Source organism: Coenobita brevimanus, chromosome 92, assembly GCF_032717465.1.
Source record: "Coenobita brevimanus isolate Jiangsu-jjx chromosome 92, ASM3271746v2, whole genome shotgun sequence".
Taxonomy (NCBI): domain Eukaryota; kingdom Metazoa; phylum Arthropoda; class Malacostraca; order Decapoda; family Coenobitidae; genus Coenobita; species Coenobita brevimanus.
The window spans coordinates 22,321,802-22,337,847 of record NC_137045.1 but is presented as its reverse complement, the minus strand read 5'-3'; the positions used below and the strand labels follow the sequence as shown (position 1 = coordinate 22,337,847).

The window sequence follows — 16,046 nt, the reverse complement described above, 5'->3', positions numbered from 1 at the left end:
TGTAAGAACTGAGTCTTAGATGCATTAAAAACAGCCATATTATTTTTACCCCAGTCAGAGATACGAGCCAAGTCAGACATAAGGTGTGCCATAGCCTCATCCCTTGTTTGTTGAAGCAACTGTTGAGATGGGCATTGCGGGAACCGAATGGAAAGGCGAAGGGTGGAGTCATCAGCGTATGAGTGGATAGGGTTAGATGTACAGCTTAGAAGATCATTGATGAATAAAAGGAAGAGTTGGTGACAGGACAGAGCCCTGAGGAACACCACTGTTGACAGATCTAGGAGAAGAACGATGGCCGTCTACAACAGCGGCTATAGAACGACCAGAAAGGAAGCTAGTGATGAAGGCACAGATAGAAGGACAGAAACCGTAGGAGGGCAGTTTGGAAATTAAAGACTTATGCCAGACTCGATCGAAAGCCTTTGAGATGTCAAGTGCAATGGCAAAGCTTTCGCCAAAGTCACGAAAGGAGGATGACCAGGAGTCTGAAAGGTAGGTGAGAAGATCGCCACTGGAGCGTCCCTGACGGAACCCATACTGACGATTCGAAAGAAGGCTGTGATAGGAAAGATGCTTTAAAATTTTTCTATTGAGAACTGACTCGAAAACTTTTGAAATACAGGATGTTAAAGCAATTGGACGATAGTTGGAGGGTTGGGAGTGGTCAGCCTTCTTTGGGACTGGCTGAATGAGAGCAAACTTCCAGCAAGAAGGAAAGGTACAAGTTGACAGACAAAGGCGAAAGAGTTTGCCTAGGCAGGGTGTAAGCACAGAAGCACAGTTCTTGAGAACAACAGGAGGGACCCCATCAGGCCCATATGCCTTGTTAGTACTGAGGCCAGTGATGGCAGAAAATACATCAACTGAAGAAATTATAATGTCAGCCATGAGGAAGTCAGAGGGGGGAAGTGATGGAGGAACAGCACCGGAATCGTCTAAGGTGGAATTGGAGGAGAAAGTCTGTGCGAAGAGATCTGCTTTATCAGTAGAAGAAATAGCTACAGAACCATCAGAGTAGAAAAGAGGAGGGAAGGATGATGAGGTAAAGTTGTTAGAAAGATTTTTGGCACGGTGCCAGAAGGAGCGGGAAGAATTCGAGTTGGAGAGTTGAGAGCATTTAGTATGGATGAAATTAATTTTAGTAGAGCGAAGAACAGACTTAGCACGATTCCGGGCAGAAACGTAAAGATGATGTGATTCAGGGGTGGGTTGGCTCCGGTACCTTTTGTAGGCCTAGATCCGCGATTTTCGTGATTTAACAGTGATTTAAGGTTGCCAGCAGTCTGATGGCCACCTAGCCGTGATTTATGAATCTGTGACTTATGAACATGCGATTTACGAGGATTGCGTGTATAGATTGTGAAAATAACAAGGTAAATGATAAAGATGAACGTAAAATGATAGAGAAAGATGAACATATTATTACGGAAAAAATACATTTTCCCCCGTCTGTAAACGTATTTATTTCTGTTTTGTCTCTGTATCCGTAATAATTAGACTTATTCTTAGTTCTGAAACTGCATTACGATTCTATTTTTTGCCATGCTCGTGGTGAGGGTGCTCGAAGTTGCAACTCAACTTCCCTACTGCTAATCGGATCTGACCCTCTAATTTGTTGTCCCGTGGCAGAGCCTAGCCTTGAAGGACGTGCAATCTTCTCATACAGGACTGAAAATTCAACCTTTTTGCTCCCTTTTCCAAGCATGGGCACAATAACTTAAAAAATAACTCAAAACTACCATAAACATATTTTATATCAACAAGGTGAAAAAGTATTCATAATTTTTTTTTCAACAACTCCTAACACATTATGTACTGAAATCATTCAATATCATCATATTTCATATACGCGCAACATTTCAGCACCATTCGCATTGTTTTGGGAGGTAAAAATATAAAATAATAACACCTGCCTAGTTGCGTTGCAGCAGCGTCCCTGGGCAGCAGATATCAGTTGCCGTTATTTCTGCAACTTCCGCGCTCCATTGTAAGCCACAGAATGCATCTGGGAAGCTGGGATTTGCACTGTTAGGTGCATCTGAACTTTCTCTTCAATATGGCAAGTAAATAAAAAACCAATTTTCGAAACTTCAAAAAATGGCCCCTGCGTCGGCCTGGTGTGCACAGAAAATTCCGGGCCTTCGGCCACGGAGGGGTTAAGGCCAACACCTCATAGTATAACATTAGGAAAAGGAGCAAGTGTCAAAACTACACAATGAGAATCCTTCCTCACAGCAAGTAATAAACCTCCATCCCATCCCTAGGGGCAGTCTGACCTGAGCAACAACTCGCCATCAGAACGAAGCTGTACGTGAGGTTGCAGCCTGATCTCAAAAACACCAACAATAATGGGCCCCAGCTGGTCACCAAAACTTTAAAATTGTGGGTTTTGTTCAGTAAAGATCTAATATTCCACAGTACAAATTTAGTTATTCTTGGCATGATGCAGAAAGGAAGAGGGACAACAGTTTGGGCCGGAGGCATGGACAAATGTCAATGAAGGACAGGCCTTGCTGATGTAAGTCAAGAGCCACCAAGTTCAAGGTGATGAAGGGATAAATTGCACTTGGGTGGTCGGTGACAGTCATCTGAACATGGGGCAGGCAGTGTCTATGATTGAGAGCTGGTGGAGAAACATTCACATGGCAAGCTGGGATGATTGGTCTGAAGCATGAGCAGCATGTAGGAGTAAGGGTTTCAGGGCTGAAATCTGACAAAGCCACCATCAGGGGTGAGGGACAAGAGCAATGAAGCAAATGAGTGCTGCGATGGGGAGATGTCCAATTCTCGGCAGGTTCACTGACATGAACCGGGACCTCTCCCCAAGACGTCAGACTGGTGAAAACCCTCACCATATCAGAGCAGTCCTCTTGGACCAGATCATCCAGTAGGTCATAATGATTGCTGATGATGCAGCTAGCATAACTCTTCCTCTCCTGGACTCTAGCACCCTACGGAGGGAAACGGGGCATCAACGTATCAAATGCAGGACATATCAACTGACTGGGTGCAGGACGCACTGACAAATCAGACTCTACAGTGCAACAGGCTATGAAGTGAAATGCATGTAGTCTATTTATCTATCTATTGCCAGACGCCTTAATCCAGTAAGAGGTGGCCTCAAACGAATCACCTCGATGTCACCTGCCCCTGGCAATTTCACTGCCCTCCCCTCAGCTCACATTCTCCCCACTAATTTACTTCTCCACTCCATCCCTCCATCTCATCCTCTGCTTCCACCTCCCTCTTCCCCCCCCCTTCCATCTCATCCTCAGACTCCCCCTCCCTCTCCCTTCATCCACCTCACTCACATTCTCCTCGTTCGTCTCTCGCTCTCCATCCTCTCCACATGGCCTAACCGTCTCAATGCATTTCTCCTAATGCTTTCTATCACATCCACGTCCACACCACAATGCTCCCTCACTTTCTCATTTCTCTCTCTCTCTATGTAACTCCACATGTTCCTCTCAAATAAACCATTTCCACTGCTCTGACTCTTGACTTGTATCCTTCCAACAGGGTCCAGGCCACTCCCACCTGTTAATAACTGGTATCGCAATACTATCATGCAGTGACTTTTTTACTTCCAGGCTCACTTCCCTATTCCTTATCGCTGTTTCAAAGAACCAGCAACCTGTCTTATTTGCTGTACCCTTTCAAGCACTTCATCCTCCAAACTTCCATCCATACTCATCACACAAGCCAAGTACTTAAATGCACTCACATTTTCCATTTCCTCATCATCCAACCTCACTCTGTACATTCAATGACTTCATTTCTCTTGAAGACCATAACTTTACTCTTCCCTACATTTAGATTCCGTTTCTTACAAACTCTCTCAAACTCAATCACTAAGCCTTGCAGTTCCCCCTCCTGTTCACTTAACAACACAGTATCATCTGCAAACAGCAATACAGGAAGTTTCCAAATGCTGCACTCTCTCATTACGGCCATTCCAACATCCACTGCTCTACCTTGTATCTCTTTATAACCCCATCCATATACAAACTGAACAACCATGGAGACATGAGATGTCCCTGGTTCAATCCAACATTCAGATTTAAAAATTCACACAGTTCACTATCCACGCGCGATGCATCCTTAACACCATCATACACACTCTTCATAGCACTCAACAACTTCCCATTTATTCCATGTATTCTTAGTATTTTCCCTAATCCTTGTCTATCCACTTTGTCATAGGCTTTCTCCAAATCCATGAAGGCTGAATACAACTTCTTTCCTTTCTCTAGTAACTTCTCCACTAAAGACCTAAGGATGAACATTTGATATACACAACCTCTTCCCTTCCTAAAATCTCCTTGTTCTTCTCCAACTAATTATCATTATCTAATCCTGTGTTGCCCCATGAGGAGAGTAGAGGCCAGGGGCTAGGCAAGTTGGTCCTGACAATTAAGATGAGAATGACCAGCTTCACACATCCCAGTGGCATAACGTGAGCAATAAACCCCAACCACTCCTTGGATCTAAACCTGCATAGGCTCAATCCGACTGGAGATCATTAATTACCCAATAAACCACCAGGGACCATAATTTGGTTATATGGTTACCACCCAGCATTATAAATGGTTTCCTAGTATACAGGTAATCATTTGGCTTGTCACTCTTTGTAGAGTCACCTGCAGAAAGAAGAAGAATGAAGGAAAGATTCCTCTGTTATTTTCCTAACTCTTTCAATAAGTATCCTACCATATATTCTGCCTATTACACTAAGAAGACAAATGCCCCTATGATTACCACACATTTCTTTTTCCCCTTTTCCTTTGCACTGGGGAATAATTATACCTGACTTTCAATCCTCCAGGGCTCTACCTTCCTCCCAGGCCAGTCTGTGCATCTTTCATATTCATCCTCCTACTATCTCTCCCCCAAACTTCTACTTTTCACCACACACTTCATCAATTCCTGGGGCTTTCCCAAATTTGACTTTCTCCATTGGTTCCACGGCTTTCATCCTACTGATCTCTTCCTCCCTTCTCACCACTCTCCTTCTCCCAGCCATTCCCCAGCCACTTATACTCACATTACTTTCATTCTCTATGATCAACAATTCCTCAAAGTGTTCTCTCTATCTGCTCACTTTTTGTCCCTTCTTCACTACCAATCTATCATTTTTATCTTTCACTCCCCGACTAACTCCATTATCACCCAGTCTAACTCTCTTTACCTCCTTCCAGAACATTTTCTTACATTCTCTCCACTTTACACTCCTTCCAAATTCATCTACTCTCTTACTAATTTTTTAACCTCTCTCTTCCTTTCTACATATAGCTCTCTCTTCTGTCTCTCAACTTCCTCCATGCCTCTGCTTACCATCCACTCACTATATGCCTTCTGCTTTTGCACCACAACTTGCCTCACCTATTCATCCCACCATGCTGTTCCTTGCACCCTCTTTTGTCTTCTCTTCACCCCACACAGCACCTCACATGGTGCACAGATATTTTCAGTTAAAATCTTGCATACATCTTCCACCTCCCTCATCTGCTCCAAAACATATTTACCCAATCACTCCTCCACTTCTCTCTTATATTCTGCCTTTCTCCCATCCTCTTGCAACCTTTCTACCCTCCTTGTATGGGCTACTTCCTCCTGTCCTTCTCTCCTTCTATTCCTCCATTGCACTTGAACCTTGATTTTCACCAGCACCAAGTGGTGGTCAGAAAGTCCACCCCCCCAACCTCTGTATCCTCTTGCATCCATGTAGTCATTTGTTAATAACCTGTTAATATCCTGTGAGGACACACCTTGCCCTCCTTCCCCACATAGTGTCACAAATGTACAAAACTTTTGGTATGTTGGACAAAGCTTAGATACTACCCTGTGATCACTATACATAATATTTTGGGTCCTGGGAACAGGACAGCCCCTCATCTGCCCTAAACAGGCAATAGCCACTTCATACAGAGCATCTGCTTGCTCCTGCCTGACAGCCTAGTGTGTTTAAATTGGTCACAGTTATAGCACTTGAGAATAGGTGGGATATATTCACTGAATGGGAAAGAGATGTGCCCATACAGTAACCATGCTGGAAGAGGACTATGATACTTTAGGTGCACCTATTGTGAGTCGCAAGGAGTCTCTGAGGACAGGAAGCACACTGGAAGCCACGGCACTTCCACCAGTATTGAGGATCCATTATCCAGTAAGTTAAACTCGTTCATTAAGTCTTCTATGGCCAGGTCAGATGACACAGGACTGATCTTTGTGAACCTGAGGAAAAAACTGGTTGGGGGGCAGGCACAATGGCAGGTGACAATCCACTCACCAAAGGAAGGACTCTGGTTGGCAAGAATTTGGGGAGGTCATCAGCCAAGATTTTCAGTAGCACAGCAGAACCAACATCTGATGGCTGAATTCCCCCTCAATACTGTATCTGCTAAATGGCAAGGCACTGATAACATCAGACAGGCACCTAGAGAGGTTAAAACTGTGGGTGCCATCCTGGGATCTTGTGATGAAGGCCATTGTCTTTGCATTCAGCTGACTTGTGCAGGCTTCTCCTCCACAAGCCCTGAAAGGCAGCACTGACACCCTCACTGTTTTTTTCATGGACCTGACCAGGTCACCCTCCTTGATGGCTACCTCAGAGTAAGGACACTTACCACCCAGTCGATTAGCCTGACATCCTCACCATCATCCATACTCCCCCTTGCGCCACCACTCTGTTGGCTACCCACAAAAAACATAGGCACTCCTCATGACCAGAAAGGCAAACCAACTGCACAGGATGAGCCACACAGCACTCACAAGGATAAACAGTATACCCAGCCACCAAGATGAGATGTTTATGGTGCGACAGTCAATGTGGGAATCATTACAGTATTGTTATTATTATTATTATATTACTGCTACTGTCGTTATTACTGTTGTCCTCGGATAGTATGAATAAACCATTAATTAATTAACGAAGGATACTGTCCAGTTGGAAAGGGTGGTAGTGGAACAAGTTGGAATAAGATTTAAAAAAATAAAAAAATAAAAAATAAAAATAGAAAAATTCCATTTGGCAGAAGTGGTGGTGGAACATGTGTAAGTAAAACCATGTGGAAAACATAGGTCACAGATGATATTTAGGGGTAATACTGGATACTTGGAGAAAATCTGTTAGCCAAAAATACTGGGTTCCGCCTCTAACACAAAAGTTGTAATTATAACACATAAAACATGATGACTGAAGAGAATGACATAGGACAAGATGATGTCTGTAAGAAGAACCTGTGATGATAGCGATTTTGTATCTTCCAAGAATTCAAATTTTCAAAGCCTCTAGATCTCAAACATTTTGCATTTTAAGAACTACAAAGTAAAACCTTTAAAATCAGGTAGTCTCTTACAACTGGAACTCTGTTTCCCATGCTGGGTTGAGGGTGGAGGGAAAGACAGCTGTGCGTTGTGTATCTTCGCTCCCTGTCACTCGCACCACACAATATGGATGGCTTGTTTCTGTAAGAGTTAAATAACAAGTTTAAGAATAGATCCCCACAAGTTAAAAAAAATCCAATTTTGATGCAGATCTTCTTCCCTTAGTTAAAAAAAAATAAAAAAATAAAAAATAAACTTAACATTCATAAAGTTATTTGAGAGACACATCAACTAACAGACTTCTCTGTAATCTTTAGACACAAGCCAGGTGTTTTAAACAGTAACAGAAGGAACCATCCTGGTCTCACAGAGCAAATACAGTGCACTGCTCCTTGTCTCCAGTTAAAAGGCATCACAAGGCACTGTAATCTTCACTAGGATTGCTGATGTCTTCTCGATTCATTCTCTTCCCCGACCACAAATTACCTAGCTTTCCTTGTGGAATGCACTGTGAACTTCACTTTTATGTGGCAAATTAGTAATTTCCACCATTTCTTGCATGTTCAGCCTTGCTTATAGTGATGTGGGAAGGAGGAGGGAAGAAAGCTATTCCAAGCTAGGCTCCCTGAAATGGAAGCCTTTAAATTTACTATGGCTGAAATATCTTTTTTTTTTTTTTTAACTTTTCACTTAATGCTTCCTCCGGAGTCATGTTCTGGAAAAATATCCAAGGTGAATGGTGGGAAAGCCAGAGCAAGAGAAATCAAATGCTGTTGTTGTTGCTTAACCCTGGTTTGTCTGGCCGATGAAACCCATCAACTGCAGGTGAGGAACTGCCCCTGTGGGGCTTGTCCAATGGATTTCTTAAACAGTTTGTGTCTATGTCTAAGAGTGGCATGATAGGGTTCTTGCTAATTGTTAATGGTTGTGAGCCAATTGGCTCCTTAGGTTTCAGATTTACAAGCCAAATAAATTTTTAGTGGCCAAACTGACTACGAGCCGAAATATTTCACGAGCAATAAATATATTTATTTATTTACACATGAGAGAGGAGGAGGGGGGTGTGAGTTGGGAGCAGGGCAGTGAAATGGCGGGGGACAGGGCAACGTGGAAGTGATTTGTTTGTGGCCAACCCATGCAGGATTGAGGCGTCTGGCAATAGATAGATAGACAGATAGATATTTACACATTGTCATGATTAGAATCATATGATGGGGTTTGCTGCTTGTGTATTGTTGATTATTAATATAATGTCTAACAAGAACTTGAAGAAATAATTAAATAACAAAACTTCTTCTATTGCACAATGAAAATAAAAACATCTCCATTTTATGTAGAATAAAATAATGAACTACTGGCTAATACTACAAAGTAATTTGGAGTTCTTATGGAACAGCAAAACCAAAATAAGAAACTAAAAGAAAAACAAAATAAAATTAAATACTGTAGCAATGAAATATCGCAGCATTTTATACCTAAACTAACTATCCCGGAATAAAAAAAAAAAAAAAAAAAAAAAAAATCACTAGAATTCACTAGGCAGTCCCCATCAGTCCTGGAACGCAATGCAGAGTATCCATTCCTTCTCCAGTCAGGTGAAATTAAGGAATTCGAGAAGGTGTCTCCTGGAACATAACAACACCAACAAGAGCCTGGAACCAATTTGTTCACAGGTTATGTAAGCTCTCACCATTGCCACAACTGACACCATTTACATTATATACATAATCAGAAACGATCAACATTAGGCAGTCTAATATAACTGTATTACTACTTTGTGTGTCTGCTGACGACTGTAGGAAACTATGCACGATTGTGGGGAGAAAAAAAAAAAAAAAAAAAAAAAAAGCAAATTTTCTGTCTCAAGCAAGCACATGCTTCTGTTTGTAAACAAACCATCTCAAGAACATTCAGGCTTTAGTTCGGGTACGCTTGGCAACATTCGTCGGTCTATTTTTAAACATTCACAATGACGACAATACTTAATAATCGATCACTACGTGCTTTTTTGTTCATTTAAGTGAGATTTACTTATTTTGTAGTTTACTGGGTTTTGAAGTGGATGTATTTTCTCCTCGCCAAAAGGTAACTTGCATGTAAAATTTGTTCACTGAAGGGAAAAAATACTCGCATTTGCGAGCTGTGGCTCGCCAAACAAGAGTCCTGCATGTGTTGTGCAGTGCTCCATTATGCATTATGTGTTATGTTGTGTGGGCCATAATACAAGTGAGGCATAAGTCACCTGTGATTCCAAGCAGCACAAAACGGAGCAGGTAGCCCCGCACGTGATTGTGTGTTTCTTCACTGATATTATTGGAATGCCTGGAGATGTGATGTTGTTCAAGAGTGTCTAGTAATGTCTGTGTGGTGACTGCTCTATGTGCCTACTTGCGGTCTGTGGCTCTGTCATAAAATGATAGGGGTTTTATATGTTAGCAATGGCTGCCACAAAGAACTGTGTGCCTCTCACAGTGAGATATTCTCTACCAAAGAGGACTTTGGTGTCAAGGGGTAAGTAAGCTGCAAGAAATGCAATGACTCATTCAAAATGCTCTACTACAATGGATATAATAAAGGCAATTACATGACATGAATTTAAGGGCAGAAAATGTATGAGAGTTTTGCTGTATTTGGAAAGAGTGACTTCTGATGTACAACTAGTTTAACAGTTCACTCCCTTGACTTGCACACAATCAGTGCTCTCCTCATTACTCTTGCAGATCTGGTAAAGCTACAGTAACTGGGAAGAACAGAGTAACCTTAGAAATGGAAGAAGGAATCAGGGTCCCAATGAACAATAAAACACAAAAGCTTCAAAAACTACAAAAAATCTGACACCTACCTTTGGGAGTCTTAGGTTTTAAATCCTTAGCTTCATGTACTTTCACATGGAGGGTCGTGTGGGGTGGCTGGGGATAAAGTAAAACACTGACTTTAGATCATTAGATTAATTCCTGCAGCTGAAAATAGCACTGCATCAATTAATATGGTTAATTTAGAGACAGTTTTAAGGACATTCTATCATTCAGTGGGATTAGCCAATCCTACACTGTTTCATGACGAATGTATAGGTCCTGGTCTAGGCAGTTTAGTTTCGACATTTAAGGTAAAGGTTACTGGTTTCTCACCTATGTGGCATCATGTGAGCAATAAGCTCCAACCACAACTCAAATTTAAACCTTAATGGGCCACACCTGGCTGTAGCACCTTAACCAACTATACCACCAAACACCGAATAATGTTTACCATCCAATGTCATTCATTGCTGAGCCACCTCAAGGTAGCACTACATTGAGTGAGTGGATAGTGGGTTGCCTCATTTCCAAAGGCATACTTTGCATTCTTGCAGATACTGCTGAATGACAAGTGGCCTTGGAGGCATGCAATACAGTTTGTAATGTTGATACTGTGATATTTTATAATCTGGATCATGAAATTTCGAGTTTACAGCATAGAACAGCATAACCCTAGAGTACTAAACATTTTTTTTTTCTTTTAACAATCACCAAACATGGGAATATTATACCCGACACTGGCAAACAGGAAAAAAATAGTAAATATGCATATTTATTTAATTTAACAATTACACACTAACGTTAATGCACCTTACTTTTACTAAGCCAAATATTAACTCTTAATTCATACAGATAAGGTACATACTGTATTTAGAAAAAAAAAAAAAATCTTGAAAAATAAAAAAAATCAAACACATTAGAGAATTTTTTTTAAAAAAAAAAAAAAAAAAAAAAAAAAAAAAGCACCATCAATTTCAACCAAACTTTCCCAAACCCTTCCCAGGTATATGTGCTGCCCCTGCTCACAGGGGGTCACCAGTACCAAGTCCATGTGCAAACTGCTGGGAAGAGAGGTGGCCAGAACACTGAACTTGGGTATATCACATGATTACAGAAAATTCCAGGGTGCAGAGTGGAGTGACATGACCTACATCTGTCAGGGCTCGGGACAGACAGAAGCTACTAATAATACCAGCTGCCTGCCTCCACAGTAACACCACATAATGTGCAAAACGTCATGGCACTCAGGTATATTACAGTAATCCCCATACTATCTGGATGCCCACTTTCCAGACATCCCCACTTACCGGATATTTTGGTCCCGGGATCCAATATTCCCAAAATGGGCCAAAAACTGCAAAAAATTAGAAAAAAATCCGACTTTTTCCCGCCCGTAATTTGAACTTGGTGCGCGCGACGTGGGCCAGCTGTGTTTTGGTGCGTCGTTCCGACGCCATCCAGCGCCCATGCATCCTCCTCACATACTGCCCATCTCTCGTTGTGAATGCACACTCGTCGTCATGGCCGCCCACGTGCTCACTTTTGTGGTGATGCCTTACCTGCTGCAGGCTCTCCTGCTGCTCTCGTGCCTCTTATTAGTGTGTGTGATGATGGCCCCGCTGACTGAGAAGAGGAAGAGAGTGATTTTGACTCTGGAGAAGAAGAGGGAGATATTGGACAAGGTGGATGCGGGATGGTCTTCCTCAAGAATCCTTCGTGAATTCAACCTGGCCTGATCTACTTTGTTTTGATATCAAGAGATCCCGAGACAAACTCATGCAGCACACGGCTGACTTCTCGTCGAAAAGCAAACATAACCTGGAGAGGAAGATGATGTTTACTCCCAAGTATGCAGAAGTTGACCGCTCCACACTGATTTGGTATCGACAGCAACGTGCTGCTGGTGTGCTGGTGCGTGGCACGGAGCTGCAGGCTGCTGCTGAGAAGCTCGCAAGGCTTCACGACACCCTAGACTTCAAGGCATCCGAGGGTTGGCTCTTTGTGTTCAAGTTATGACATGGCCTTACCAACCGCAAGTCTCATGGCGAAGCTTTGGACACCAACAAGGATGGAGTTGAGGAGTTTTGGCACAAGGTGAAGTGCTTGATCGACAGGGAGGGCCTCACTCTCGGTCAAGTCTACAACGCTGACGAAACTGGTTTATTCTATCGCTCTTTGCCAACGAACACTCTAGCGGAGGAGACGGAGAAGCATGTACCTGGCCACAAGCTCTCCAAGCAACGGATATCTGCTTTGTGTTGTGCCAATGCTAATGGTATGCACCAGCTTAAGCCCGTTATTGTTGGCCGTGCAAAGCAGCCTCGGTGTCTTCGTGGGGTGATGGATGTCCTTCCTGTCGTCTGGTACCATTCCTTGAAGGCATGGTTCACTGCCCAGATCTTCAAAGACTGGTTCCACCGCCATTTCATCAAGGTGGTCATCCATTGCCAGACGGAGAAACTGGGAATCCCATGCGATCAGGTAAAGGCCCTCCTTCTCCTTGACAATGCACCTGCTCACCCGTGCGACAAGGACTTGGTGGCTGAGAATGGCCGCATTAGGTGCATGTTTCTGCCACCTAATACTACTGCTCTCATCCAGCCAATGGACCAAGGGTTGTGATCGTGGCAACGAAGAGGCTGTACTGAAGGAAGTTCCAGGACGAGGTGATGGTTGTTCTTGAGGACGAAGACGAGCGCAGGGAGGGACGGGACACGTGAGGCCAGCGGACTTTGGAAAACCTTCGCCACTACAACATCAAGTCTGCCATATACAACTGGGCCAGTGCATGGAAGGAAGTCCCTGTCAAGACACTGGAAAATGGTTGGTCTCGTCTGCTTCTTGGAACGAATGTGGAGCACGATTTCCTAGGTTTTGACGTGGATGACTTCCATGCACATCTACGTGTGCATGGGGACGATGTTGATGTGGACGAAGTGCGTGAGTGGTTGGATGACGACAAGAGCGATCCTGGGTATCAGACCATGTCTGATATCGAGATCGCATCTTCAGTTGCAGGTGTCGGTACCCAGCTTGAAGATTCCGACGAGGACGGCGACGATGATGCGGACTCCTCTCAGCGTAACACTACTCCAGCCATCCCCAAGCTGAGCGCACTCCGAGAACACCTAGAGTTCGTTCTGGACTACCTGGAGCACCCAGACTGCGACAGGGAGATGGGGCCCTTGGGACTTGTGGAGGAAGTGCGCACTTTCAGGCAGCGCATCATTAATCGTCAAAATCGTCATTCCTTGCGTCAATTAACCATTGACAGCTTTTTCAGACCTGTGACCCCCGCTGTGCCCAGTCCTGGCTCCACTCCATTGCCTCCCCAAGACAGGCCCTCATCCTCCGAGCCACAGCCCAGCACATCAGGGACGGTGGAGTCACCACTCAACGTGAGTTTGCGCCTCTCTTCAGAGTCGTCTGCAGTGAGTACTCCATCACCACGACCCAGCGACACACCCCTAGGTCACCTGCAACAGCTACTCTCAGACTCTGACAGTGATTAAATGCCTAGAACTTCTCCACTAGACCCCACGGGAATTTACAGTGTTGTGCAGTGGAAAAAAAACAGTGCATAGTGTTAAGAAATTAGAATTCTGAATGAAAAGACAAAGATTTAATAGACTTTCAATGTAGCGTTAATTAACTAGAGTGTGTTATGTTTAGAAAATGGATTTATGAGTGCAAAGACTTTAAGTGCAGAGTGCAACACTTATTTCATTATGGTACAATGGAGCGCAAGTAAGACAAGAGTGCAGAGTGTTAAGAGAATGGAATTCTGAGTGCAAATGACTAAGTTCAGTGCAAGACTTCATGTACAGTGTACTGCAAGTGCTTCAGGAACTCCTTACTGTCAGAGTCTGAGAGGAGGCGTGTTATTCATCGAGATGGCCAGGGACTTCCTGTAATTACCCAGAATGTTTCACATTGTACTGTATTTTCCATACTGTACTTACCTCTAACACCTCATTTCACTCTTTTATGTCCCTTATTGGTGTGAATAGGGTCTTAGGTGCTATGTATGTGCAGTAGGGAGGTGTTTTTCTGAGTTGGGCTAAGTTAGGGTCCATAACTACCAGCCCAGGAGCCACAGACTTGTTGTACAGTCGGCGCAATGGAAGTCTAGACCCTCTAATTCGCACCATATATTTGGTAGGGTCCAAGAAATATTGTAGGAAAATTCCTGTAGTCGGCGGATTTTTTTTTCTGGTGGCTTCTAGCAACTTTACATGCTTAACACCACATGCTGTGAGTTTATGAGCTCAGTGCTTGCCTGACTTTGGATGGGAAAGCACGTCATATTTTCTTGTCCTGCCTGGCCCTTGTTAATTTTAAAGCTCTCGTTTTCACACCCTCCTTTGCCTTAGTGAATCATTGGAGATGGGTCCCAAGCCACTGATGTAGAAAAAGACCGAATTTTAACTATGAGAGAGGAAAATGTAAAAATTAAGGATATTTGTATTTGAACTGGGCGAGGAAAATCTACCGTTATGGCACTCCTCGCTGCTGCCCGCCATCTGCCAAAAAACACAATTCCCCAACATAAAGACAGGCTAAGACCTAAAAGGAAGACATCACCAACTACAGACAGGTTACTGATGCAATCTGTGATAAAAGACCCACATTTGACTGCTAGACAACTGAAAGATATGTACCCAGAATTGCTGAAAGATGTGTTTGAAAGAACCATACAGCATCAACTTCAGAAAGACTTCAAGATCCCCAGCCGTACTGCTGCACTGAAGCCTCTCCTTAATTTTTACATTTTCCTCTCTCATAGTTGAAATTCGGGCTTTTTCTACATCAGTTAGTGGCTTGGGACTCATCTCCATTGATTCATTAAGGCAGAGGAGGGTGTGAAAACGAGAGCTTTGAAATTAACAGGACAAGAAAGTCTGACGTGCTTTTCCATCCAAAGTCAGCCAGGCACTGAGCTCATAAACTCACAGCATGTGGTGTTAAGCCTGTAAAGGTGCTGGAAGCCACCAGAAAAAAACCCCACTGACTACAGGAATTTTCTTACAATATTTCTTGGACCCTACCAAATATATGGTGCAAAATAGAGGGTCCAGACTTCCATTGCGCCGACTGTAAGTACCCAGAATGTTTAATATTGTATAAACTCACCTCTAAAACCTCAATTTATGGTTCTTTTGCATTTATTTCAGTCTTTTATGTCCCTTATTGGTGTGATTTGGGTCTTAAATAGGTGCTTTGCATGTCCAGAGGGAGTTGTATAGGTGTTTTTCTGAGTTAGGGTCCATAAGTACAAGTCCAGGAGGCTGGAGCCCACTATCTGGACGGGACCACTTTCCGGACATGCCTTTGGCTCTATTACATCGGATAGTGGAGGGATTACTGTAGAGTATACCCATGTTCAGTACTCCAGGGTTAAGTACCTAGTGGCTGATTCATGAAGATGGTATTGTACCTGGCAACCAGTATTATACAAGGTGCTATATTACCGTGTTAGGCTAGACCCTTACCTCCCTCATTTTCACCTCATTCTCAATTATTGTCATGGTTTCATCATCCACTTCAAAAATCTCTCTCAGTTCCTTTCTCAGTTCCTCCCTCGTGACAATGGGGCTAGTGCAGTTTTCTACATCCTCAGCTACTGCCCCACCTGTAGACCCCTCCTGCACCAGCTTCTCACATGGAGGATGCAAGTGGAAGGCAGAATAGTACACATCCGCCAGCTGCTGTTGCTCCTGGAAGAGTAGTGCAGTTGTAATGTGCTATATTCTTACCTATTCTTTTAATGAATTTTCAAGGAAAGTAGTCACTTTACTACAGTTCCAGAACAGTACAATATAGGGTAAGCAAATGATCTATGCCTCTTGTAATATTTTCACAATTTCATTCTGATACATACTGACCTATTCTGTTCTATGTCTAAAAGCTTCATATTGCATA

The 16,046-nt window shown here is 43.2% G+C and overlaps 1 protein-coding gene across 1 annotated transcript in view; it reads right to left on the bottom strand.

Annotated features, from left to right (window-relative positions):
* LOC145412139 (protein unc-13 homolog 4B-like) overlaps nucleotides 1–16,046 on the bottom strand; it is a 789,854-nt gene that overhangs the window by 662,991 nt on the left and 110,817 nt on the right. The window contains exons 2-4 of the mRNA XM_080282072.1: nucleotides 15,617–15,841; nucleotides 10,172–10,238; nucleotides 7,362–7,470 (exon numbers count right to left, since the gene is read on the bottom strand). Coding sequence (XP_080138198.1) covers nucleotides 7,362–7,470; nucleotides 10,172–10,238; nucleotides 15,617–15,841 — 401 coding nt within the window. The remainder of the gene's footprint in view (nucleotides 1–7,361; nucleotides 7,471–10,171; nucleotides 10,239–15,616; nucleotides 15,842–16,046) is intronic.